General features: G+C 39.9%; 1 protein-coding gene across 4 annotated transcripts; it reads right to left on the bottom strand.

The window, feature by feature from the left end:
• Nucleotides 1-1617: 1617 nt before the first annotated feature.
• Nucleotides 1618-25251, bottom strand: SPICE1 (spindle and centriole associated protein 1). Of its 4 annotated transcripts, XM_058829283.1 has the most exons (17): nucleotides 25117-25251; nucleotides 24633-24680; nucleotides 23366-23512; nucleotides 19335-19437; nucleotides 18502-18623; nucleotides 16847-16932; nucleotides 16409-16551; nucleotides 16054-16194; nucleotides 15062-15327; nucleotides 11644-11775; nucleotides 10858-11005; nucleotides 9163-9387; nucleotides 6727-7106; nucleotides 5254-5425; nucleotides 3743-3845; nucleotides 3306-3393; nucleotides 1618-2502 (listed from the first exon to the last, which is right to left on the bottom strand). In XM_058829283.1, exons 1-17 carry the CDS (start codon nucleotides 25198-25200, stop codon nucleotides 2449-2451), a joined length of 2442 nt encoding a protein of 813 aa, XP_058685266.1. In that variant the 5' UTR covers nucleotides 25201-25251; the 3' UTR covers nucleotides 1618-2448. The 4 variants fall into 4 exon arrangements, 3 of the variants coding, with proteins under 3 accessions (XP_058685266.1, XP_058685268.1, XP_058685269.1); XM_058829285.1 differs by lacking the exon at nucleotides 24633-24680 and having other exon boundaries at nucleotides 25117-25243; XR_009276559.1 differs by lacking the exon at nucleotides 1618-2502 and having other exon boundaries at nucleotides 3743-3870.
• Between the last annotated feature and the right edge of the window lie 1925 nt (nucleotides 25252-27176).

Here is a 27176-nt window from a genome sequence, read left to right as displayed (position 1 = left end):
AGGCTCGTGTTGAGCTTTGGAGACAAAATGAAACTGAATCTCAAGTCACCTTATTTACCCTAAGCCCACATTATCTTTCATGCTGGACTCCAAAGCACATTTCTGTGAGCTGCTGCTGTCACACATCAAACTTGTGCTCCAGCAGGACTTCAACCACTTCAGCGTGACCTGGGAGAGGTGAAGGAGGAAGGCAGCCAAACAGCACACCTGGCAGCCTAAACCTCTGCCACTCACTGACTAATGGAAGGTGCACATGGATCTTGGCTCAACCCTGAAACAGCAAACAGGAAGTGGACAGGGCATGGAGATGTAGTAATACTTGAAATATAGAAAGAAAGCAGCAAAAGAGATGTGCAGATCTCTCTTGTCCTCAGATTTGCAACAGGAAACAGGGAGTTTGAAGTGGTCAAGCATTATCCCTTTCAGCTGGCAGCAGCTCTGTGAAGAGCAAAGCAGCTGCAGCCAAACCACCCAGTGACACCGGCTTTGTGCAGACTTGCCCTTGTTCTGGCTTCTGACCAGACATTCCTGCTTTCCCCTCCTCCCTGCAGTTTTCCAGCCACCTGCTGCCACTTTCAAATTTCTGCTGCTATATATATTCTTTTTAATCTCTCCTGAATCCCACCCATATTTTCTGAAGGGGAGATGAAACTGAATTTTTTCCAAGAAGGTTTTTATAAGGAAGCAAGTTCTTTGTGATGTCAGGCTATTAATCTTTTTTAGCTTCCCTTCACATTTGAGAGAGGGAAGTGATACAAAAAGCTTTAAGTTTCTACATGCAAAAGATCATAGAATCATTGAATACTCAGGACTGGAAGAGATCCACAAGGATCATTGAATTCCAGCTCCTGGCCCTAAGAACCACACCATGTACCTGAGAGTATTATCCAATCACTGCTTGAACTCTGTCAGGCTTGGTGCTGTGCCCATCTAATACTGATCCTGTGAAGACAAATGGAGTTGTTTTTTTTTCTTTCCCTTCACTGCTGGGACCACCAGACAGAAGGATATTCCAGATGGGAATTTCACTGAGATACAGCTAGGGACAAAAACTCGGCCTTGCTGCAGGGCAGCAAGAGCAGGGAATTCACTTAGATGAGACTTGTGGTCAGTATGAGGTGTGACCAAGCATACTTTTATGCACAGATGTGCACACAAAGAAATATAAAATCTGATTGCCTGCAACAGGTGTGCAGGAAGACCATCTCCCTGCAGGAGCAGATGTCAGTCTCATGAGTCAGCATTTTGTTTCAGACAGGTACAGGCCAGTCTGCTTATCAGACAGCAAAGCCCGAATTGGTGAGTCAAATTTTAGCAACAGCTGCGGTTTGTTTCTTGGTGTAGAACAGACAAAAAAACAATCCCCTCCTAAAACTCCCTGCACTAGCAGTTTCTCAGACACTGCCTTGAGCTTTACTAGCCTTCAGTATTCCAGCAAACTCTCTTTCATGACATCCCAGGGACAGGTGACTTCTAGCCACAGAGCAGTGTGTGACCCCAGCCTGAACCACAGGAAGTCACAGGCTGTGGAGGAGGTGATGGGAAATTGCAAATTATTTTCATTTTCTAGATCTCCATCATAAATGCTTTTGGCAGGGTTTACTGCAAGATAAGGAACAGATAACAAAGCATTTCCTCAGTCTTAAAATTAGGTAATTATTACTAATAAAATAATGACTACTTTAAAAAGTAAAATAAAATATAAGACCCATGGTCATAAGAATATTACATTAACACACAGGACACCAGCTTAATATGTGAATGTATCAGTTTTCTGTTATATCAAAGAGCATATACCTTAGTACACAGCAAGCAAAGTTCTGATTTCAACTCCAAACAGTCACTTTGTATTTACTATAAAAACATTAAATGAGATTTTTGAAAAGTGATCCTCCAGATGCAATCTCTAACATGTTAACTGCACAGAAGACACAACTTTTGGGAGCAACGGTAAACCACAGAAGGAACAAATTCATTCTGATGCAAATCTCGATCAACCAGAAACAGACTGGCTTCCTAATCTCCAGGCTCCTTTTCAACACAGGTACCTTCCCTCAACTCAGTTCCTCCTTATATTTTATTCCCATATCAATGCTCCAGAAAGTTTCACAGGCAATTTCTAAAACCTCCTGCCTTCAGCATACCTAACAGAGGTATCAAGGTGCTCACTTGTAAAGCTCCAGCAGCCCGAGTTTCCCACCTGAAGGATATTTTTCGGTGAAAAGGTGTAAGATCACAGCAGTGTGTCCAGCTCAGAAACTCATTCCCAGGGCTTCCTAGAGTGCTCTGTAGGGCACAAATACAATAAGCACGTGGACCTTTACATACTAATGGCGCTGACATGAAAACACTTCACAGTTAAACTGTACATCTGTAGGGAGAGACTGTGATTTATTTGTAGTTCATTAAAAAACATTTTAAAAATACAGGACTTGAGCTCAGCTTCCTTTACATAACGTGCATTGACAATGCAAACCATCCTTCTTCTTTTTGCTTTTCTACCTGTAAAAGAAGAAACCAGTTGAGATTCACATACAGTAAATTTCCCACAGACTTGTGTGTTAGGACTGTCTGCCATTGGCACCATGGAGGGAGTCACACCACCTACCAAGCCACATCTACCTTAATTTCAAATTTCCCTTCTAAGGATGTTTGCTGTCAGGATAGGCAGTCCTGGACCCTAACTCTGTTCTCTTTATCAGTCCTTATTTAGGTTATTTTGGACACCTAGAAACAGGTCATTAATAAGTCCTCATGGTTGCTTTCAAGCCTATAAACAGCTCTTATGACTGGTTTATAACACTGTACCACTGCAGAGTTCCCTGTGAAAGCTTCTCACTGCAGACTTCCCTTTTCTTTGCACATCAGGAGTCAGCAACCTAGACTGGGGCTTTCTCTTTACATTTAGATTTATTCATCCTTCCCCAACTGACTTATGCAACAGCTAGGTAAGAGCTTGCCTGCCTTTTGACTGTGAGTCTACCAGTACATCATAATGATGACCTGAGATCCTCTGGAGCCACCAGGAAAGACTTCCAAAGGTTTCCAGTCCTAACACACAAAGATGCCACAGCAGAAAAAGGTTACTTATAAACAACGCTGTGGCAGAAAATAATGAATGTCACTGGTTCTCAGGTCTCTTCTTACCAATTGTCTGTAATCCAACCTGCCACAAATTGATTAATAATAGCCCCGGGATATTTAAAAGAGGCCAGAGCTCTCCTCCCTTCATCCATCTTATGATTATCTTTTCCCTTTTATGACAACATATTAAAATTTTCTAGCTGAAGATTTTTCACTCTCACCTTTGGTCTTTGGCTGACAGAAGTTAATTTGGCACTTTCTGACGTGGCACTTAAAGCTGTAAAAGGTTTGCTGGAGTCTCCTACAGACCTAGAAATATTCAAAATAAGAATGAAAAAGTGAAAAATTGAAATGACTACTAGAATATTATCTCTGATCCTGAGTTAGAACCCCTCATCAGCAATCTTAACAACACATGTCATCTGTCTTGTGTCAGATTGCAGATATTTTAAATACAAACAGAGGAATTTATGAAAAAGCTATTAGACCTTTGTCCCACTTGCAGACTTTAATGTGACAAAGTCAGGGAAAATCCACAAGACCAAAAAACCACATGGCAATTTCTCCACTGTGTTCAATTTCTGCTGCATGGGTAATTAAGATACTACAGAAATGAAATAGTAAAGGTGAAAACTGAAAAAAAACCCTGAACTTTTACCTTCTTATACTGGTCATACTGACATGGGGAATACTGTCATCCTTGGAGCTGTCCACAGCCACTGGTACGGGAACAGACGCTTCAACTGTCCTTCTTGAATTTTCTAGGCAATAAATAATTGCTTGATTCTGATGAGAACACAGCAACATTGCACAACATTCATTTTGTTTTACCATTTTTTTCAGAGGTATCACAACCTCTTTGCAACTGCACAGAATATACAGACCAGAAATAAAATACCAGGTTAAACATCAGCCTCACACCCACTTTCTGAAAATGACTGACAATGAAAGCAGAGACTCAGAGTAACTACAGACAATGCTCACATATATAGAATGATTCTTCCACGGTTAAATTTTCTGTGCTTTTTGGCAATTAGAGGCTTAGAGATTTCTGATCTCTCACCTCTGTTTCTTTAAGATTTTGCTTACCATGCTGAGTTTACATTACAACAGCTAAACAAGCACTCAAAGTGTCATGACCCAACCCATGAGTCAATGCATAGGCACTTGTATGCAAATATCCACACACTGCTCCCTCCTCCCCCTCCTTCCTCTCTCCAAGTCCTTCCTTCTTTATATATCCTGGGTGGTTGGTAGTTTCACAAGGGGAAAGGACAGGTGTCCCAGACAGAGCATGTGTACATGGTCACATGCAGTTCTGCTTGTAATGACAATGACTCCATGAAAATATAAAGCAGCTCAGACCTCCTGCAAAGTAATTTTTTTTGTAGTTACATATGGCAGCTAATTGATGAATCTTGAACCAGAAAGGATATTCCCTAAGCTAATTTACCTCTACATGATTGGAAGCTCCAGTTATTCCTTTCTATTAGCACAGGCAGTAACTGAGCAACACTGATGGAACTAAGCAACTGAGCAAGTCTGATGGAAAGAGTACCCAATAGACAAAAATGTGGTTGAGATTAGGATGACCACTCTTCCATGAGCTTTTAGAAGCCTGATGTAAATACTTTAGCTTTTTTCACCCAAGATTCTGCACAACAGAGGACTGATTAAAAAGCCCAATGCTGCCCACCAGTGACTATTATAGAATTGACTATGTCTTGAAAAAGACATCTGAGATCATCGACTCCAAGCTTTGAACACCACCAAGGCACTGTGTGCCTCATCCAGCCTCTTCTTAAGAGACTCTAGGGATGCTGACTCCACCACCTCCCTGTGCAGTCCATTCCAATGCCTGACAACCCTTTCTGTGAAGAAGTTCCTACTAATGCCCAAATGTAGGATCTGTTCTTCAGACAAGAGCACAGCAAAGAACAGGCTTAACATGAAGCACAGTACTTGCAGCAGACTAATTACTTAGCAGATAACTTTAGCAGAGGTTTAGCTGATACCTTTTTAGCTCTCTGAAGAAAGAAGTGTTTGTACCACACAGTCATTAACAGCAAGTGTACTGCTGACCACGAACACTGATCAAACATAAGGATTCTCCAAAGATAAAAACCACCGTCTTACTAGTTTTTGTTTCTCCTGAAGCTGGGTACTTACCAGTGTAATTCAGGGATGGGGTTGGAACAGGAGACAGCACTGGAGGGACCATGTCAGCAGCAGCTGATTTCTGCTGGTCTATCAACTGCAACAGTTTATCCCGTGCTTCTGTACTCTGACGATTCAGCTCTGCTATTCTTTCCTCCAAGCATCGTGATACCGTCAGATGACTCTACTTGGATAATGGGATAATTACTTCCATTGAAAAATTTGCAATTTTCACCCTCAAGGAGGGCATACAATATATTTCAAGTACTTCCATGCATTTAGTTTTCAAACTGAAAGTGAGTATAATTATGTAACACTTCTGTGAAAAATCTGATTTTGGCCCTTTCAGTGTCCTGTATCTTAGTCCTCAACTGACTAAACATTACAATATTTTATACTGGTCTTCCCTCACATAGGAAAAATACAGCTGTTGTCCACAAAATATGAGAAAGGAAAAAACCCAACCTCCACCCCTGCCCCCCCCAAATCAAAAACCCAAATAAACCAGCAAACCAAAACCAATAAACACCCAGCAATTAAGTACAATTAAGAATATACTTAATCAGAAAGACATATATTCAGGAGGGTGTGGGGAAGCAAAAGCAGGTTTGTAGCAGAAGTGACCTGGAACTCATCTTTAAGCCAGGTTTTTTACCTTGGACCCTTTCCCCTCCCTCTCAATAACTGCTTCCACAAAAACAACACTTACTAAGGGTCTGCATCACCTTGTACAACCAAATGACTAAATGTTAAACAACATAACCCAATGGGGAAAGTGACAACACTCTCAGCCTACATTTAAATGAAGAAATTAAAAATCTTCAGGATCCTTAATTTAACAGTCAATCAGCCACTGTGATAGAACAAAAGACAATAGCAACGGCAGGGATGTTTTTGTGACATTAACCTCACTGATCCCACTGAGTAACTGCTTAGTTGCAGATTAATTTTTTTTCCACTTAAACTGAAGTCTTCAAGGTCTCTTTTTCCCCAATACTTCTGGGATTTTAACAGAAGAGGACTGACAAGAGAGACCCTACAAGCACATACACTATGATCAAACATTTGCAAAATATATACTTCCACTCACTTGAATCTCATCTGCTTTTGGGTCCAAGCAGCAGAAGAGATGTATGACATGGCTTTAAATATGCATTTTACAAGCTTGACAAGAAGCTGTGGGTTGGTGCAGTACTTTCACTGCTAATAGTACCCAAACTACAAGAGCTTGGATCATGTTGCAACACCACCTCATTTTGCAGCATAACCTTATAAATGTGCTGCACACTCTTCAGAACCCATGTACAACATAGGCCCAATATGAGAAACTACTGCTGATCTGCTTATGGAATAATAATAAACATCACAAGTCTCCAAGCAAACAAATAATAACTGAACATGAAAGACAAAAAAAGCACCAGTAAACAATGGGAAAGCAGATCAGCAGAAAGGAGATCCAGCCTTCCTCTTCTGTTAAATTCTGACCTGTCCTTGTGAAGAGTCTGGACTAGGATTTTGTGTCAGCTCTGGCTGATGTAGACAATCACTTTTGTCTCCAGGGTCACCTCTGAATTTGCTAAGTTGAGCTTTAATTAGAGCATTCTGCCGTGTGAGCTCAGCTATCTGTCCCAGCAGATCACCATTTTGAAGGAACTCTTCAGCTGTACTGTTTTTCCCAGCGTCACCTGGGCAGGACAGATTGATTTTCTTGTGGGAACCCTCCAAGTCTTTGTCTGCAGGAGCAATTGGTTGCCTCCGAGAGATGGGGCAGTTTTCCTCAGTTGTGCTCTGTGTCCTCAGGGAGGAAGGTATGCTCCTTTCTTTGCATGGTTCTCTTTCAGTAGACTGGGAAACGGCTGCAAAAACTGCAAACATGAGATAAAGGAACAGTAAGGACAGTGACACATGATCTTCACTGAGGAGACTAACAGTGACTTTATTGCATCAGGTTACTTTACTAACAATCAAGCAAGAATTTGAATTTTAACACCTAGCCTGAATGGTGTTATGGTATTGACCAAAACCAATTTATGCAATATCCTGCTGTAAGAACTCACCAGGTGTGTATTTCCTATTGCAGACAGTCTTCCATTCAAATTATTTAATTAGAGATTGACAGAGAAGTCACAAAGAGAAATTGTTTTGAATTTCTTAGCTGACAGATGAAATACTATTTCTTAGTTAGTCTTCTACTTTCCAAAATTCAGTTACCTTACCTGATAAACTAAGTTTTTGTTTCAGTTCTGATATTTATATTGGGCTATTAACAAAACTTTTAGGATACTAGAACAAAAAAACAAACAAACAAACAAGACTTTTGGCATGATAACAAACTAACTACTTAACCCCTAAAGAGGAAGCACTGTGGCCAACAAAAGTAGTCATGTATTTTTTTTGTGGTCATCATCAGCAAAGAGATAACACACCACAGAGACATGACTGCAGTTACACCACTGTCTGCTGCTACTTGCTAAGTCCAACTTGACTTTTGTGACCAAAACCAGATTTTCTACGTTTCATATACTAAATAGCCCATTCCTTCACAAGCTTTAGTTTTTGCCTCTTGAGCAGAGATGGACACTTAAAAATTTATACTCAAATGTGTTTTATGAATCTTTGAGCATAAAGAAACATTCATGAAGTTTAATATTTGTTGGCCCATTTAGCATCAGTCTTAAGAAAGTAACAATATATTTCAGAGAAATCTTGGAATACAGTTCTTCAATACAAATTGTTGTTTCAAATGTCAGAAGGTATCTGACAGTTCTCAGTGGGACTGAAACCAGACATTGCTCTTTGTAGAACAAGACCTTTACTTCATTTCCTCCAGATTGTTTATGTACCTCCATGGTGGGTACAGCAGCCCACCAAGTGGCTGAATTAGATATAAACTTCCAATTGCCCAGCAAACTCCTTAAAAAGCAAAAGGACTTTTGGTTATTTTTCTGACTTGGAAAAGGTTTACCAAACAACACAGCTGAAAGGGAGGAAAAAAGATAAAAACCCCAAAATCCACTCCTGTACTTTTCCCTCTTGTCAGCCACCATCCATCTGGCCACAGATGTAATTATCTGCCTCTCCACAAGGGTGTTACCCAGGGCCCTGGCACGTCCAGTGGGATACATGTGCTTACAGTGACAATTGCAGCAGGAAACAGCTCAGTTTTAGAATCACAGAGTGCTTCTACTCGCTTCAGTAAAGGTAAATGAGAAACACATTCCCTAATCACCCTGATGAACTTTCTTCCTCCCATGAACCATAACTGAGATACCAACCTAAAAAACTCGTAAAGCCTATGGATACTAAGACTGAGCTACCTGGTTATCTGGCACCACATAATTTCACCCAAAATTTCCTCAACCATTTCCTGTGTATTAAATGAAACCCAATGGGAACCTGACTCCCACAACTTCCAAAAACCCCTTTGCTGGGAAGACAGGCTCAAAGCAGGAGCTCAAGCCTACAGACATCCTGGTGTGTCTGCAACATGCATTGCAGAAACAAGGAAGTTCCAGGCTTCAGTGGTCCCGCCATTAAAGGTGAAGGAGGCTGGATTACACCATCAGCAGATGGAAATCTGAAATGATGTGTTGCAGGTCATTGACAAAGAACTTCAGCAATCACACAGATATGATAATCAAAATGAGTACAGAATAAAAATGTCAATCTGCATTGCCACTGACAGGACTGCTGCCAGGAGATGGAAAACAGGAAGTGCAAAGGCTGTCTAGCAACAGGCATAGTAACAAAGGAAATGTGTATCTGGGTGCAGCAGTAGGATATTCCAGCTATAGGGCCAATATGTCTAGGCATACGGATTAAAAGTTTTCCATGGAAAATACATTTTCAGAGGTAGTGTGAGATTGAAACAGTGACACAAAACACAGACTCCTAAGTCTACTGCAGTCAGAGAGATCTCACCGTTCTGGAGGGAAGACAATTCCTGACTGCTCTTCTGCTGTGGTGGGGACAACAGCACAGCTGGCTGGAAGATATGAGCTGGAAAGCTTCTACCTGGTCTCATATCACCTGAGACACCTGGCCCTGGGCAAAGCGTGAAAGGAAGTTCTTCCTGTGGAAATTTTAGCATATTTTCCCCATTGCCCACATCAGTCCTGGGCTCAGAGTAGGTCAAATCAGGTTTTTCTAAAGAAAAAGACAAAACAGGGATAAAAGTTAAAAAAATGAACAAAACAAAGGAACAAAAATTACTTATAGTGAAATAGCAATGTAGGAAGATATATCAGTAACAACTCTTATGCTCAGATACATGAAAAGACAGACTAGAGTATGTTCCACACACACTCCTACCTTTCTTTTGATACCCAGGTACAAAATTCTTTCATGCAAGCAAATTATAAAATTTTACTGGCCATAAGAGCAAGAATAACTTACACATAGCCTCACAATTTCAGGAGAGTAGTAGGAGATCTGTTTGTAGCTCATGCACAAGACTTACATATACATGACTTGAACAGGTATTTGGGCTGTGTTTGGTAATGTTCTCTTGAGAAAATCAGACTTTTGCACTTGTCCCAACCCCCAATATTATAAATTTGAGGGCAACAATGCTTTAGAAAATAATTCAAGGCTTTTTTTAGCTCTGCTGATCTTATTATAATTTAAATGAGACATCTCTTCAGTAAAAAAAAAAAAAAAAAAAAAAAAAAAGGAAAAAGTAGTTATTCTTCTCCACTTAACTAAGGAAAGCAAGGAAAGATTTGAAGATTCTAGTGCTGCAGAACTGTTGAATGTGAAAGTTTGGGTGTTAGGTTGGGGTTTTTTTGAGGGGTGCTCTTCTGACTGTTTGGATTTTATATTTTAGGGGGTGGTTTCCTATTGCTTGCTTTTACAAGGCCTTGGTCAATCACAAAATAAAGGATCTAGTATGTGGCTTCTTCCCAAGAAGAAACTTCTTCCAGGATGAAAGGTTTTAGCTAAAAGAAAGATTCACAAAACCAAGATTTTACTATGGAATACAAGCAACTGAGGAATCTTGGGATTCACAAGAAATTACTGACCTTGGGAGCAAAAGCAATGCATTTAAACAACTGAGCAGGAAAGACAGCTGGGAGAAAACTCAGTGGTGAAAGGTGGTTAACAGGCCAAGGTGAATCATGTTTGGTTACTCTGGCCACCAATCTACTGGCTTAGCCTATCTCCATGCCACATATCACTCAGCTGGTCACTCCCCCACACACAGTCACGAACACCAAGTGACCTCTCTGACTGGCTGGTTCCCGGCCTCAGCTGCTGCTGTTTTGGCCAGCAGCGACCTCCAGCGACTTATGGAAGATCCAATCTCTGACTGCCTGGCTGCTCAGCAACAGGAAGCTGAGATCTTGATTCTGTTGGGTTTGACTTCTTCGGGTTTCTGGGGTTTTTTTATGACCCTTAGAATGAAACTGACTACGGAAGCCATCTTAATGGGGCAAGGCTACTCTCCTTCTTTGCTTGTGCTCCCAGCAGAACCCATGGCTTGTGAATTTACAGAAGTGACATTGATGCTCATGCAAGAGGTACTTGTACAAACAGACATCTATTAAATACCAGATTTTTTACTACAGGGATAAACTAAGAACTCCTCTTTTCATGCTTCACATTTATTGTACACACCTTGGCTGTTTGCTGGGCCTCTGCTTTCAGTTCCAAAATGTTTTGGACTTTGTTCTCTTTCAGGTTCTACCAAAGGGAGGCCTTTAAATGCTTGTATGAGACACATCAGCTTTTGATCTGTTACTGTCATGTACTGCTGAAGCTTCTTCTAAAGGAGGAAAAAAAACCATACACAGAATTACACAAGTTTGTGTTCTATCAATAAATTAGAAAATTATATACTGTAAGCAGTCCTGAGAAGAAATTTAGCCTCTTAATACTACTGCATGATTGTGTAGGATTCCAGTGAGGATTAAATATTATTGTCTCCGTGTTTCTTATTTATAAATCATTAGTTTTGCCTTTTCTTACTCATGACATCACTTCCTCTCTAAGGTTTCTTAATTGCACCATCCCCAAATGTAGCCATTGATCAAATCTACCTCCACTACAAACTAAAAAAAGGAAAACGTAGTATTACATCTACTCATTGCTCCAGTAGTGTTAACAGTATAGAAGTGGGAAGGAAGATGCCTAAAATTTTATACGGATAAAGTAAAGCTCAGTTTCACAGAACCAGCACTTTCTAGGGCTTTGAAGTTAAATAAAGATAAACGAATGGCTTTCCAAACATTTCATACCCATACCTGCTAGTGTAATTCTCACACTCTTCAATTTTGTAATTTTCTTTCTGTTTATGGTTAAAATATCCAGAACATGAGACAATGCATCTCAGCCCATATTTGCAACAGAACACAGAATTCTAACACATAATCCTGATGGGTAAAGAGTAAGGGGGCTCAGTACCTGCATAGTAATGTTTTCTTCCCTTACTTGAAGAACTTCAGCAGTCAGAGCATCAATCAGTTCTCTGTGTTCATTCAACATCTTCTCCTGCTGCTGCCTCATCATATCTTTCTCATGTAGCTGCATTTCAGTCTAAAGAGGGAGAAAAAAATTGAAAATTTACTATAAACCAATAGAGACTCATATTTGAAAACAGGAATGAGTCATTATGACATCATAATGTAACAGCTCTTCCTACTATTGCTAAACTTCATTACTTTCATGACAAAATCCAATTGTCTGGCCTTGAGAACTGTCAGAGAGCTTACTGTTTATCTTTGTTCCTCCAGGAAACTGTAGGGAATCCTAAACATCCTTGTTCTTCTGCCTTTACAGGATGTAACTAAAAGCATTTTCTCTCTGCTCAGATACAGTCTCTTAAGTCACTGAATTTTCATGCAGGAATCAAATAATTCCAGGTGTGCTGATGCTTGTCAGTATCCCATGCTACTTGTGACTAATCTTTAGTTTCCCTAATTCATTAATGAAGACAAAAATTGACTAAGTAAAGGAGAAAGTACTTGCTTTCTAATGTTTTCCATCAGAGAGGAAAAGTTCTAGAGGGTTTCAAAATCATGATGACCAAACAGTTCTTCATCCACATGAAATGAATGAATAAATTAATATTTTTGAGACTAACTCACAGATACTGCCACTAGACACAAAGGCAGCTACACCTCCCTTAAGAATATGAGAGGCAAACCATTCATTTTCTGTCTCCCTTCCAGCTAGAGAGAACAGGTTTCTTTTATTGATCCAAGTGAAGCATGCTGGCTCAGAAAATGGATTAAAAAAACTGTTCCTGGTCCTCTCCTTTCAGAAATCAAAGACAGCACAAAAAAAGCACTTCTACACTGGTAGCAGTGATGAAGCTTCTGATGCCTTAGATCATCTGGATGAGCTACTGTATCTATTAATCCTACACAGCACTAACCTAGTCTTGGAGGAAAAGCTTCCAAGTGGCTCTGTCTTACATTTATGCATAGGGAAAACATCAGGATTAACATCCATTCCTATCCCCAGGTAAGATTTTGGTCTGGTATACCCTGAAAGTACTGCTTCCACCCCAGCCCACTGCCAGGTGTGGCTCTAATCACTTTAACACTGCACCAGAACATGCAGCAGATAGGGAGAACAGAGCAGCACAGATTCAGGGAATATGCCCATACTCTTTCTGTCATGTGGGTCCGGCAAAGAAACAGCTTTCTTAGCAGAATGGGAGTGAGGAGGGAATTATTAATTCTAACATTTGGAAGGTGATCTAAAAATTAGTTTAGAAACCAAGTCAGATTTATCCACTGCCCTTTAAGAATTTCAGATGGTTTTGCAAACACTTCAGAAGTTTCTTTTCCTCCTTTTCAGCCTCTACTCTATTCATTGCTTCCTTCTTATAGGTGTTGGTCTGTTAATAATTTAATAAAAACACTTTCATGGAAGATTCCTGAATTCAGGTTTCTCTTCCTACTTTTTAGATACAATTTTGAGAATAAATTAGGCAACGCTCTTTATTGCAATCCTTCTGATTTTCTGCAGCAAAACTGGAAGGAGAGAAAGGGAATCTCTCTAAAAGCTTTGAAACCTCATGAAGACTGACTGTTTTAACTAAAATCAGAGCCTTTCTAAATATCCCCTTCCAAGTAATTTTCTTAAAAAGCATTGCCAGTTATAATTCAGGCATTGGAATTCTGCTAACTCTGTTGGCTAGGCAAGACAGATGGTGCACACAAAGTGCTTGATTTATGTCTGGCATCACAGGGACCAGGTTTTATGAAACACTCAAGAAAAGCTGGGCTTCTTCCCAGCAAATTCTAATTGTAATTAAACCTCCCTGAAAAGGAGAAAGGTCACTTCAGATTATGAATACAGTATCTATCTCAGGCAAGCCTGAATACAATTAACCACATTACACAGCTTGAGTGACTTCTTCATATTGCTGCTTGAGAATTTAGGTAGTAAATTTATGAGTGTGGCATACAATTCTGTGAGCAATAATCAACTTCTAGAAGGATGGAATGGTAACACAAAAAATATGGGAGTAGCTTTGGAAGAAGTCTGAGGCTCAGGAATAAATAATTTCTATAGAAAAATTAAAGACAATCTAAACAGGATTATAACTGCATGCTATTAAATTGATGTATTCCTAATAAGCAGAAAACATTCTACTGAAAATCTGATATCCTTTCTTAGAACTGCAAAAGAACCAAATTTTATTCCCTGCTTTGGTATTACAATTTAACAAAGACCAAGCATTAATAACTTTGTTTTAATAACAAATAATAAGCATTTAATAAGCCTTAATAATTGTGTTTTAACACGTAAGACTTTCTCAGCTGAAGTCCACCTTTTGACAGCAGTTGCTTTTCACTCTTGGATTGATTATTTACTATTTACTTCCTGGACTTACTCAAAGTAAATTCTTTAATATAGATTAAATACAGAGAATATACAAATATAGATTAAATACAAGAATCAAGTTATTACACATCTGGTAAGAAAAAAAAACAGCATTTTAAAATAAGATCAGTTTTCCCCTTTCAATTATTATACATTCTATATATACATTATATATACAAAAGGAACCAAAGTAAGACAGTTCCACATTCATTATTATCTCATTAGAGATCTATTACCTTTGCTATGAAATAGAGCATTAGCATTTAGATAATATATTCTGCTGCACCTTATATTAAGAGCGCAGGAGCTGTCATAATCTGGTTTAAAATGTCACATAGACCAAATGAATCTGTGAGGCATTGCTGCTTCTTGATAGTTCTGGGATACAGATGAACTAAAATACCCTTTTTTTTTCCCTTTTCTTTTTTAACAAAAGCTTCTATGTGGCACACAGGTTGTCTTTATGGAATTCCATTAATTCCCAGATCTGCACTGTTACAGTGAGAACGTCAGGGCATTCTTGCTTAAGGTTCTGTTACAGATAGTAAAAGAGGACTAAGGAATCCCTCAAGGAAAATAGAGGATTTGGGTCCACTGCTCTGGTGACAACAGCATCACCTTTGGGAGGCAAAGGAAAAAAATGGATTTGTAAACAATGCTGTACTTATTACCCTGCTACAACTCTGAGAACATGTAAATAACAAATCTAAAATTATTTCAATTGCTGTTTTCTACTCTTAGACACTGAGAGACTTTCACTGCAGTCAACTCTTCCATTTTCATTCCAAGGTATACAAATTACTAACCAGCTCCTGACAAACCACAAGTTTTACCTCCTAATTGCATGCAAACCTAGCAAATAAGCAGTGATAATCAGAGTTCAATGTAAAATGATTTGAAGCCAGAAAAGACCAAAGTTCACATCTGTAAAATAACTTTACACCCTTTTTCATTCACTTTCCAGGAGCAGTTCTAAGTCTCTCACCTCTCTGAGGTAGCGCATCAAACGACAGAGGGCGTTCACCAGTGACAGAGTAAACCCAGACAGGCCTTCACTTCTCTCTTTTTTTTGGACCTCACGTCCTGTACATCGCTCATATTCCTCCAGTTCATGCTCTACTTCCTGGATCATGTGGTTGAGAACATCTAGGCCGGATTTGTTGTCCCTTTGAAGGTTAGTCTGGATTAAATTAGTTGGAGAATCATCTCTCTTCTGTCTTGCAGAGTTCTGTGCAGCTTGCTTTCTTTTCACTGAAGGGGAAGAAAAAAATGGGTCATTGGAATTTCAACTTGTATAGAGATCTTCACAGTAGCAATGAAATTGCATTGTTTATTGAAGTAAATCAAAGGAAATGCCCTCTCTTGCTGTAAGATGAAACAGACCATCAAAGAACATCCCCCAGCCATTCCAGCTATTTTCAGATCCTCAAAAAACACATTTTTTGATGCCACAATTGTACCTCTCTAGCACAACTGTTTGGTGCTTTTATCTTGGATACATTGTTTGTGCTTTTCTTCTTTCCAGTTAAATGCATGGGAATAGTTTGCTTATGAAAAACATCAGCTACTTTCTCATACTCAGTAAGCAACTCTCCTTTCATGCTACAGCTTGTACCTGATGTCAGTCCCCTCATACAAACATGTAGAATATTGGGACTGAAATGCATCCTTTATCTGTACAGCACAGAAGACAAAGCTGGATCAGAAGTAGAAAAATCCTGCAAAGGAGAGAACTCCATGACCAGCATGGTAATGGCCATCATCAAAGTACTGTTCTTATGGCTCCCAGACTCCTACAGACTTGGCTTTGCCAATGAAAGTGCAGAACACAAGGGAAATACACAAGACAAGCTCAAGACTCAAGGACCCCCTCATCAAATTTTGGTATTAGCCCCACAACGATCCCCTCCCACACACATTTTCTTATGACATTAAGGATCTTGGACAAAGGGTATTTTATTTTTAAAAGTACTAAACTCTTTGCTGCAAATTGTTTTTGTTTCCTTGAGTTTGGGTTCAGCACTTGTCTCACACTGTCACCGGAGTCTACAGACTCTTCTTCATCTTCATTCCGAAGTCTTGAATGGGTTCTCTTGATTACACTGGTAGCATTGAGGGCTGATTTAAACACAAACAAAAAAAACACATGTGAAATATTTCAGGCATGTTCTTAATAGTACAAGGTTCTAGAGTAATTTTATTAGAAGAGCTGGCTTTTTAGTTTGGACATACATCTGAGCCAAGTTAGTATTCACTTCTCTCACCCCCACCCAGGAAAGGAACTCCAGACAGGATCCTAGGAACAACCTTGCTGTGATTTGGCAAATCCCACCTGACTGATCCAATGAAGGAGAAACAGCTGTGGGAGTGCAAGGCACATTTGACTTCTGTGGTAAGGTGGTTTTTCTCATATCCTTTTCAACCCACAACTGAGAATTCACCAAGGAATTTTCTTCTCTCAACAACCGAAGCAGCCTACATTCAAAACAGGAATAACAGTGAATTGTAACAGGACAAGGGTATGATTCCAGATTATCTGTCTTGACAGAGCTCCTAAAATTATCTGCAATTGTTCAGGTGAATTCCCTGCTCACTTTCATTCCCAGTCTCAATGCTAAAAAAGGCCTTTCCCTGGAATTCCAAGATCAGGAAAGGAGGGCAAAGGGAAACAGAAGAACTAACTGAACTATACCCATTCAACACCCTTTTAACTCCCACCTGTTTCCAGTGCCAATCAGGTGGAAACCTGAATGGATGTATTTGTACTGACCTGTCAGAACTGATGCTGGATTTGAAACGCAAAACGTCATGGTGTCCATCTTCTGATAATGCTTCCTCCTCCTCTTCATTAAGAGCCTTTTCAAGAGATAACAAAGAAAACAAAAGAGAATTCAGAAGAAGTTAAGAGACAAATTTCATTAAATTGTTTCAAGAAAAAAAAAACAAACACAATTGTTTTAGTCTTCCCCTCCAAAACATACTTAAAATAAAAATACTACACAGAAAAAAAAAAACCAAACCCACACCCCTTTTGTAGGAAGTTCTGGGGGACTTTAGTACCTAAGAAATATTAATAATGACAACTGTCTTTGAAAATAACACAGCAAATGACTAATTCTATAACTAATATTTTCTTTAACCCATGCAAACCAGAGGATAAAATAAAAGCTGTTAAGGCTGTACCAAAAACAGAGATACAGTAGGCAAAATATGGAAAAGCAACCTGAATCCATAGCATTTGTAAAATTTCAGTCATTTGACATTACAAGCTAAACAACTTCATAATGAGACCTGCAAAATTACATTTATAGTCTCTGTGTAAAATGCAACCAGAACATAATACAATCCTACATACTATATTTATAGCTAAATACAAACAACAAAATTTGGAATTAGGATTCCTCAAACTACCAGGACTCTGAGCTTCAGGGCAGGTTTCACCAGATAGCCTTTAACTGTGATTTTCATAGGCACATAAGAATTCACAGAAGCTTGGCAATCAGTACATGTTTCTTTTTAAAATTTCAGCTTATCCTGCAGTTTACAAAGGTGCTGCAGTTCACTCCTCAGATTAAAAAAACTGAAGAACAAATGCCACACCAAAATACCTAACACAGAAGTACCACAACTCAGATTACAGACATGTCTGCATGATAGTAGGAAATGGGAGTAGAGAACCATGGGAATATGACACCATCATTGCTGCTCCCAACAGCCTGTTTGGTCTTCATCAGAGTGAAGCTTTCTGGGAGCATCACATGCTTGTCCTCAAATCCCAGGGAGCATTCCTGGTACAACATGTTATTAAAAGAAAGCAGAGCAAAGTAACAAAGAACTTTGTTACTTTGTTCTTTGTACAGAACAAAGGCAAACTAAATTGAATTTCCAACAATTTAAAAATTGTCTACAACGAATCTGAATAAATGTAAAATAATGCAAAACATTAAAAGCTAAACTTGTAGGAGTCATCAAGGCTGTGGAGTGAACTGGGATACAAAAGGCTGTGTGTCCCCATATATGCAGACATTAATTGGTAAATCAGAGACATATTCTGAAATGCAGCTATTAGTTAAGTGACACAGAAGTTCTTCTCTTGGACATTGTAAAGATAAAGACATTGTACTCTTCCTGAGAATTTCAGAATTTAAAAAGGAGGGCATACTAACGTCAGAGAGCTTCTACAAGACATAATGATGTCTGTTTCTCATATCCAAGGGTTAAATAAAAAAATCACAATTCCTAGAGTCTCACAAAAGTCTCACAAAAAGTCACAAAAGTCTCACCTCTGTTTAACCTTGTATTCTATGAATGTTATCAACAAAAAACAGTTTAGTTCTGCTTGGAAGCTCTTATCTTTGAATAGTCTTATTTTGTACAAACAAAAAAGCCACAGGACATGCATGCATGGAATAAAATACACATTACCTGGAAATCCATGACAGATTCACTAAGGGTAGAAAGCTGACTGGGAAGATGACTTTTTTGTACAATGGGTCCTTGAGATGATTCTAGGTCACAGTTAGGAGCCATTGTTACATTAGGAATACCTAGAGGAATTAACACAGGGAAGAACACAGAGGGCTTGGTCTGTACTTATGTTGCAGCACTTTGTACTGAAAATCAAGCTCCTGTACTTCACAAAAAAAAAGGGTCACAGGGATGACACTTTAAACAACAACCAAAGACCAACCATAGGACTAATTTAATACACTGGGACACATACCCAGCTTTTGTCCTTCCCACCTGCATAAATACACTTGTGCAGAAGCAGCTTGCAGGATCAAACACTCACTGGGAACAAGAGAGAATGGCAGCCTACAGAGAAAAACCCCTAGGTTTAAGATTCCATACACAGCCAATCCTGCCTTCCAGCAGCACAAGGATCCACATGCCAATTTAAGAAAAGGAAAAGCCTCGTTCAGGAATTGGTGATAAATCTTCAGCCATATCCAAGAGCACAGTCAGCTCATGCAGTAATGAGAATCAAAACCACTGCAGCAGCTCAAACAGCTTGGCTGCAGTTATGTGAAATTCCACAGTGGACCAATGCAGTGGAATAACCAGCCATCAGTCACTCTCCCCTGCCACTGGAGGAGATAGCCTCACCTGTGTTTAATCCAACATGAACAGGATCAGTCATACTGTGTTAGACAATGAGATGAAAACAGTTAAAAAGAACTCTTTGCAAAGCAAGACTATTCATGGAAAGCAAGGAGATAATCTTAAATGTGCTACCACATATAGATGAGATGTTCTACCTGTTTGTGTGCGAGGAGCATCCCCAAGCAAGTCTTTTGCCGCAGCCATAACCTGACCAGATCGTTCCAATACATCTTGCAAATGGTACTGATCAGACAGAATCTGAAAGTACAGTGTATAAGCAAACTTTACACTGAGCAGACTGAATCTTTTTTTCTTGTATTGTTCCTCTAAATAGCTACCAAGAGAACAGCAACGAGAGAATGTTTGCAAAGCTGGTATTATGCAATTAGATCCTAACTAAGACAGATCAGAACACCATACTTCATTCTGACTAAATAGAATTCATACAGTTTTTCTGAAAAATTAAACAGTTATTACTTCTGAGGCCCCCATCAGCACTGACTCTCTTTAGAACAAATCCATCCACTCCCTCTTCTCCTCCCAGCCTGACACAAGAAGCTGGGTATTTATGACGTGTTCATCAAAACAAAGACATACCTAGCAATTAAAAAAAACCCACATCCTCAAATCATTTGATCTCAACAAAGTCACAGAAGTTAAGTCACAGAATACTTACCTACATCTGACACCCAAAACATGTACTATTTGATGAGATTCAAACTAATTCAAGCAGACTTGTTTCACTCAGTCTTGCCTCCTGAAAATCCTACCTAAAACTTAAGCCATATACCACCAAAAGTTCCAGCAGAGGTAAACACAGCTGACTACATCTGGCATCAGAAGACATTCTGGGAATCTCCAGAAGATACAGCTTCTGTATTCAAATTCTCTCTCTAGTATTTGAAGCCCATCACAAGAGGTGCCTCCTAAGGAAGGATGCCTTGGAGTGCAAAGCAAGATGCATCCAGCTACCATGAGCCAAATGGAGCTGACTGTGGATGGGACTTCATGAGCAGAACACAATTTAAAGCTCCTCACTGACTCTGGGCCTCATTCAAAAGCTGGAAATTGAAAACTAGCAAAATTATATCCTGCAACCTGAGGAGAAGGTAGATATTCTTAAACACCTGAGAGGAGATATATGTGACCTTGCTTCATCATCATTCATCAAACTGATCCAGACACTATGATACTTTAGAAGACCATACAGAAAAGGCTCATGTATGCCCTCCTACTCAAAATTTGAAAACTGACTGACAAGTTTTGCTCATCCAGGAATCATAAGAAATTGTTCTGAAATGGCTTCACAGTACTCTACACTGTTATCTCCAGAGAGTTCTTTTCAGTGTCCATTGATAAGTTTACTGGCTTACATTTAGCCTCATGCAAAAAATTCCAGGCAATGGCATTTCTCTTATTTCTCCTCAACCCCCTATTTTACTACATGCTTTCTTATGTCACAAAGTTTCCCTACATATCTGAGTTTCCATGTTTTTCTAGTCTTTTGAGCTTGCAAATGCAAAACCAGCACACTTGCATTGCACTGCAGTAAATTAGACTTTTCATAATAATCTAGCAAATCAGTGAATATTCATCTTTCAAGCACTTCACATATCTCCTTTTCTAGACCACTATTCAATTTTCCCATCTGATACAAACTAAATCTAGTCTTTCCATGTAGCCATCTGACATCAAAACAAAGTAGGTTTTTAGATAAAGTTATTGTACCAGATCAGCAAAAGAAAAAAATATAGAAAGAAAAAAAGGAAAAGTTTATGACTCATTTCCTGCAGGCAATTAAAATTAGAGTGATGTGTATAATCAGACAAAAATTATCCTGATTAGTTTGTTTTAATCCTCCTCACTAGATCTTTTTAGGCATCAGCAGGTTCCTAAGCTCTACCCTCCTGCTGAACACATTATGGACATTTTTAGAGCATTGCTCCCAAGGTAGATTAGCTCACTTTTGCTTGTGATGAGAAAAAAAAGTGGTATCATCTTGTAGCCTCTTTAGGCCCTTTTACATGCCCTGGAAAAATTCACTAAGCAGTGTGCCTTGTCCCAGTTTAGTAACACCCACAGATTTCGTTAAAAATCATCTTCCCTCATCTTTCAGATTTTTATCAAAGCAAAATTAACCGGACTCATCCTAAAATCTCTCCACTACCATAATCCATTTACCTCTACTCTTTGGTTCAATGCATTAACATTATTTTAAAAATAAGTTGTTACAGGACCAATCACTGTGGTACCTACACATTCACAGTGCTAAGTTTCAGAGTGAGCTCATATTATCTTTTCATTCAGATTTTTAGGCAGACGAATCCGAAAAACATCAAAACTTTGTTTATCCATTTTATAACTCCTATAACGTCTTTCTGTTCAATACACAACTACAGGAGAAACAACACTAATGGCGGCAGCACCTTCTTAGCTTTTGTCTCTGAGTCCTTTGCAGATGAGCAGGATCCAAAAGGCTTAGAAAGTTACACTCACAGCACTAAAAGAAAAAGATCACCAGGGTAACAGAAACAAGGAAACAGTTCTCAGTGATTGTGCTCTACTGAGAGACACAGAGTCTCCACAGTTACTCTTAACAACAGAGTTGTTAAGCAATTAACAAGATTTAAGTTAGGGAGAGGTGAAAATGGTAACTCTCCCCTATCTTTTTTCTTTTTCTTTACACACAAGAATTTGTTTGTAAAGTGTTTGAAACAGCAACAGCCAGATCTGTTTCATCTTGCCTGGCATCATTTCCTTTTGTCTTCCTTTTCACAGATTCAGAAGTAGACACAGAGTAAACTGAATAAAGTAATCTCTTAACTATAAAGGGCAAAACCACTCAGAAGGAATTGAGATTTGTGCATTTTCATTAGAAACATAAACAAATATAGAGGACTATTTCCTAAACATGAGTTTCACATCTGCAAAAGAATGATGTCACATAATAGGTAGTCCAGCAAAATCTTAGAAAAGATGGTCTAATCTACCTTTTGTGACACATAACTTATTTCTGCACAGAAGTATTATTGAAACTAGGCTGCATTAGGGAAAGTCATATAGAGGTTCACAGTGCTTTTTGAATACTCTGCTGAAAAATGTATGGCAGAGAAGTACCAAAGTAACGAAGTCCAAATCTGAGGCTTGATTAGCAAGACACCCTTAACACAAAAATTCTACTGTGACTGCAGAGAAACAGGGGACAAATAAAAAACTAGGTGGTGATTTTCAATTCTAAGTACTTCCATTTGTTTCTCCATGCTTGAATGTTCTCAGAGATCAGTAAGAGACTTCTGAAAAATTACAAAAGACAAAACAATTAAGTTTGCAATGGTTATTCCACTGCACGTTTACAGAACTACCAGATCATGTTTATTTTGACTTCTAAGTGAACATTGCTCATGCTCATTCTTTACCAGCAGGAACAATTCACAGTCTGTTCGAGTACAGAGGTCTGACAGCTAATTTTCAGATTAGTTTTCATAACACATGGCAAGGAGTGACCTGCCACATGAAAAAGGAGATCTACCACCACTACTAAGTGACAGCTACTCTCTCTGTTAACTAGGCTTAGGTTTACTGCTACAGTTCAATACTCGAAAGCAAATTCAACAATATATTTACAGTCAGAGTGCTTTAGAATGCTAAGAGAACAAGCTTTTCAATCCTCAGGTGACAAGCTTGTCAGCCATAGCTCATCCATCTTTGCTGTGTCAATTTTCCTCCCTTAACAACATCTTGCCTCAACCTTTCAGCCCTCTTGACACCACACTTTCTCTGTTTAAATAAGCAGTGTCCCTCCCTGACAAGCAAAATGTTTATGTTTGCGTCAAAGAAAAATGTTAGACATGAAGAAGAAAAGGCAAGCTGACAATAAGAACCCAAAGAATACACATACTTTTTCCAACAGTTGAACTCTGCAAACAGTTCCCGTTCAGATGAAAAGAGGCCTACAGAATTACAGAGGGCACAGCCAGACAACCTGGGTCAAATATGCAATTCTGCAACAGCTGGTTTGTCAGACAGTTCACTCCAATCACTGCATGCATGCAGCAAACAGAGCATATGCACATTATGAAATCAAGTTATCCCACAAGAGGAGCAACTGTGGCTTCCACGTGCAAGAACAGTTTTCCAGCAGTGCAGATCACCTGCAGCAGGCTGCAAGTGCAAATTTAGCTCTCACCTCACGCATCAGAGCCAATTTCCTTTTCTCCAATGAATCCGCATCCAGCTGCTTTTGCTTCTTCCATTTTCTGTTCAGTGCTTTCTCCTGGAGTTCCAGATGTGCCAGTGCTTTGTTTTTTGATTTGTGTATTTCACGGCGACGGAGCTACAAAAACATAAAAGAAATAATTTCAAGAATCAATCTTAAGCAAAATTTCCAGGGCAAAGCTAACAAGTTCTTCTTGATTTTTTCATGCACCGAACATAATTTATGTTAACTTCACAGCAGTGCTAATGACAACCTCATAAACATCCACAAGTGTAAAATGCCATCAGTACCAGCCACATTTAAAGCAGCTCCAAAGGTGAACGGGGAAAGCCTCAATTTCTGTCTGCCCTACACCACTGACTCAGCAATAGTTTTCTCAGCTGTAAAGGGAGGCAAAACCCAAACACTAGCACCTGTAAGGTGCATGAAAAGACATAATGGATTTTCCTGATTTAATGCTGTCAGTCAGCAGACATAGTGTCTCTCTTCTTCCAACAATTATATATAAAAAAAATTAAATACAAATTTAAGAAATTAAATGTGTGAGGTGCTTGCTAAAGTCTCTAGAAGCTATTAAGCCAAACATTTGTAAAATCAAGTCTTTCACTGCTCCCATGACCATCTGTCCTGACAAACCTGTCAAAACTTATAGTAATAGCTCATACTACCTCTTCCATCCTCATAAGTAATGCTATCAAAAAAATGCAAATACACATTTAAATACAATGCCATTAAATAAACATAAACACACATGATCTGTTTATTGCAAAGAATTCACATACTTTGCAATAAGCAGGTCACTCAGTATCAAGAAATTCTTTTATATTGTTTAAATGAAAATTGAGTATTTTCAGAATTAGAGAGGCTCCTCAGATAAAACACATCTTTCAGTCCTTCCCACCAGAGATAAGGCCTTCAGCTAACGCACTGACCTTTTATGTATATGTGTATGTATTATTATGTATTTACCTTTTATGATGGCACGCAATTGACTGAAATAAACACTGTGGCTACTGCTTCGCAGTGGGAACAAGAAACTGCAAAACACTGACTGCCAGACCTGGGGATGCTCATAAACAAAAACTAGCAGTAAAGATCCAACATCTTCAGAAGCTTGAAAAAGAGATTAAACATTGGCAGAAAATATCCCCGTGAGCATGGTAAGCGCTTTTTATGTCAGACAACCAGCTAAATGTTCTTGTCACAGGGACAGAGCAGTGACTGCTATTAAACTTACAATATCCTCAGGAGTTGCACGGTGCACTGTCAAATCATGGACGGTACTCTGCAAACAGGAACCAGGGAACACGTCAAAAGCCGCGACTGAGGGCAAACTTTTTTTTAAAAAAAGTTTTATTTCAAAAAAAGACAACCCAAACAACTTTTAAATTGCAGTATAATTAGCCTAACACTGTACTGCTGTGCACTTTTATGGCGCTGCAGCGAATTCCACCGTCGGCGAGGCAGCCACCAAAAACGACAGCTCCACCAAACCTGAGTGCTCCTCTCCCAGGAGATGCAGGGAGCCTGACCTCTACCAAGACAAGGAAACCAGAGGGGTCATGTCCCCCTCGCACACGGCGTGTCTGCCCGCCCGAACCCACACGCAACCCGGGGTCTTGCACAGCCCCTGCGGAGGGCGGCGGCTCCCCCGGCCGCGGGCACGGAGCCTCCCAGGCCTTTTTCCCAGCGGAGGCCGCCCGGCAGCGGGGAGCACTTACATCCCAGTCCCGCCTGGCCGCCGCCGGCTTTCTGGGGCCCTTCTTGCCGGCGGTGCGGGGCCGCGGCCCGCGGAGCAGCGACATCGCGGCCGCGGGAAGGGGCGAGAGCGACGCCGCCGTCGGCGCCGGTTTTGCTCGGGCCGCCCTGAGGGGAGGAGCGGAACGCTGCCTCCTCTGCCCGCCTCTTCCTCCTCCTCTTCTTCTCCTCCCTCTCCTCCCTTTCCCGGCCCCGCCGCACGACGGAGCGGCAGCGCGGCTGCTGCACCCCTCGGGCTCTCCGTGAGGGAGCAGCCTCTGCCCCCGCCTCCCTCAGGGCTGCAGGGGACAGCCTGTCCCGCCTCCTGTGAGCGCAGCAGTGCCTCGGCCGCCCCAGCCCGCTCCCTCAGGAGCTGATCCCGGCGCTCTCACTTGTCTTCCAGCTCGCCTCGCATCAATTGTTTCTACTCACTCACTTCACTGTTATTTCTCCTCGCTGCAAATACCCTCCAGAGATACCTCTCAGTGTCCCTCTGAGGAAGCCTTGGAAATTTCCCTGTGCGAAAACGTATTTCAGATGCTGTTATAGAGGTAGTTCAGAGCAGAATGTCACACAATCCGTGAATTACGGTGATAGGAAATTAAAGAGTGACCCTTTTTTAAATTTAACAAACAGATCTCGTTAGCTGTGTCACCGAGGAAGGGTGTACCTCCGTAGCCACAAGGAATTTCTGGTTTCCACAAAGCAGAATACTCCAGAATATGCCACAGAACCTCCACTTCCCTGCCACAAGGTGAAGATGTGATGTAATTGCTCCAAAGGGTTACAGTTAACATTTTGTCTTACAGTGTGAGCATAATATTTTGTCTGTGGGAGATGGAAAGTGAAGGCATAAGGTTTATCATCTTCTCATCCAAAACTTTTTCTACTTCACCAAGATTTCCTGGTGCTTAGGGTCCCCATCAATGTACTTCTGGCTTTACCAGCATCACTGTAAAAAGATTTGTGTGAGGGTGCAGATGGTAATGGTTAATGTACTGGGGGAAGGAATTGTTTTGCATACATGGAGAAGATGGAAATCATGAGGGGAGAAAAGAGCATTAGAAAAATACTTCCAGCAATTACCTGTAAGGAAGTGCTGCAAATGTGGAGGTTGCATGACTTCAGTTTCCATCTAGACACTCAGCATAGGTACCACATGCACCTGAAGAGAACCATCAGAGCCGGTGGGAAGAGAAATCCATGCAATGCAATTCATTATTCTGTGTTGGTCTGAAAATTTGGAAGCCAAAAGTATAAATCAAGGGCACATCTGGAATTCTCTCTTAACATAGTGCTTTAAACTGTCTTGAAGAGCAAGGCCTACTGAAGAAAAAAGCAAAAAGGGCATAGTTATTTATAGATGTGTCATTACATCATCTATTTTGAAACCTCTTAAACCCCTCTGCTTTTATTAATTACAATCAAATATAAATGTTAAATACCTAACACAAGCAAATATGATACAAGTCAGAGACAATTCTCATTCAAGCAGCATATTCTCAAGCACTTTGCCCACCTATAAGAAAAGTTCTATCAGACATCTTTAAAGCCTGTCTACATTTCACTTCTCATTATTCTTCACACTGCATTTTCAGCAGAGTCTGAAAATATGGCATTGTCTCTGCAGAAGCCAGCTGAGCATCTATTAACCCGCAGAGGAGCTTACATAATACAGAGACTACATATGCAAACAGTAATTTTAAATCATCAGGTTTCCAAACAATTTGGTTTGTTATACATTTACACTATTTCTCTTTCTAAGTTGGTATGATTTAGGGAATTCCTTTGTAATATCCTCTATCCTGGATGGTTTTGCAGCCATGGTTACCAGGGAAAATGTAGTTTCTTTAGTGGTTTGGGGTTGGGTTTTTTTGTTGTTATTTTGTTCCCAACAGCAATGAGATTTTCTGCTTTTGTGCTATAGAGAAAAAAAAGTCAATAAAAAACTCAAAACCACACTCTCGTGAGCCTCTCATCCAGCACAGTTCCTCCTTCCCTTGAGATACTCACAACCCTGGGCTTTATTTGTATTGGAAAAGTG

Source organism: Poecile atricapillus, chromosome 1 (genome assembly GCF_030490865.1).
Source record: "Poecile atricapillus isolate bPoeAtr1 chromosome 1, bPoeAtr1.hap1, whole genome shotgun sequence".
NCBI lineage: Eukaryota > Metazoa > Chordata > Aves > Passeriformes > Paridae > Poecile > Poecile atricapillus.
The sequence above is the reverse complement of the archived record's forward strand: the minus strand, read 5'-3'. Positions and strand labels throughout refer to the sequence as shown.

Excerpts from the sequence above, each read along its gene's own strand:
- SPICE1 (XM_058829283.1), bottom strand. The coding sequence starts at position 25,200 with ATGTCGCTGCTCCGCGGGCCGCGGCCCCGCACCGCCGGCAAGAAGGGC. Across the intron at positions 11,006-11,643 it reads AAGAAAACATTACTATGCAG|AAGAAGCTTCAGCAGTACAT; the intron begins GTACTGAGCCCC and ends TTCCTCCTTTAG. Across the intron at positions 9,388-10,857 it reads AGGCCCAGCAAACAGCCAAG|AAAAACCTGATTTGACCTAC; the intron begins GTGTGTACAATA and ends CTTTTTCTTTAG.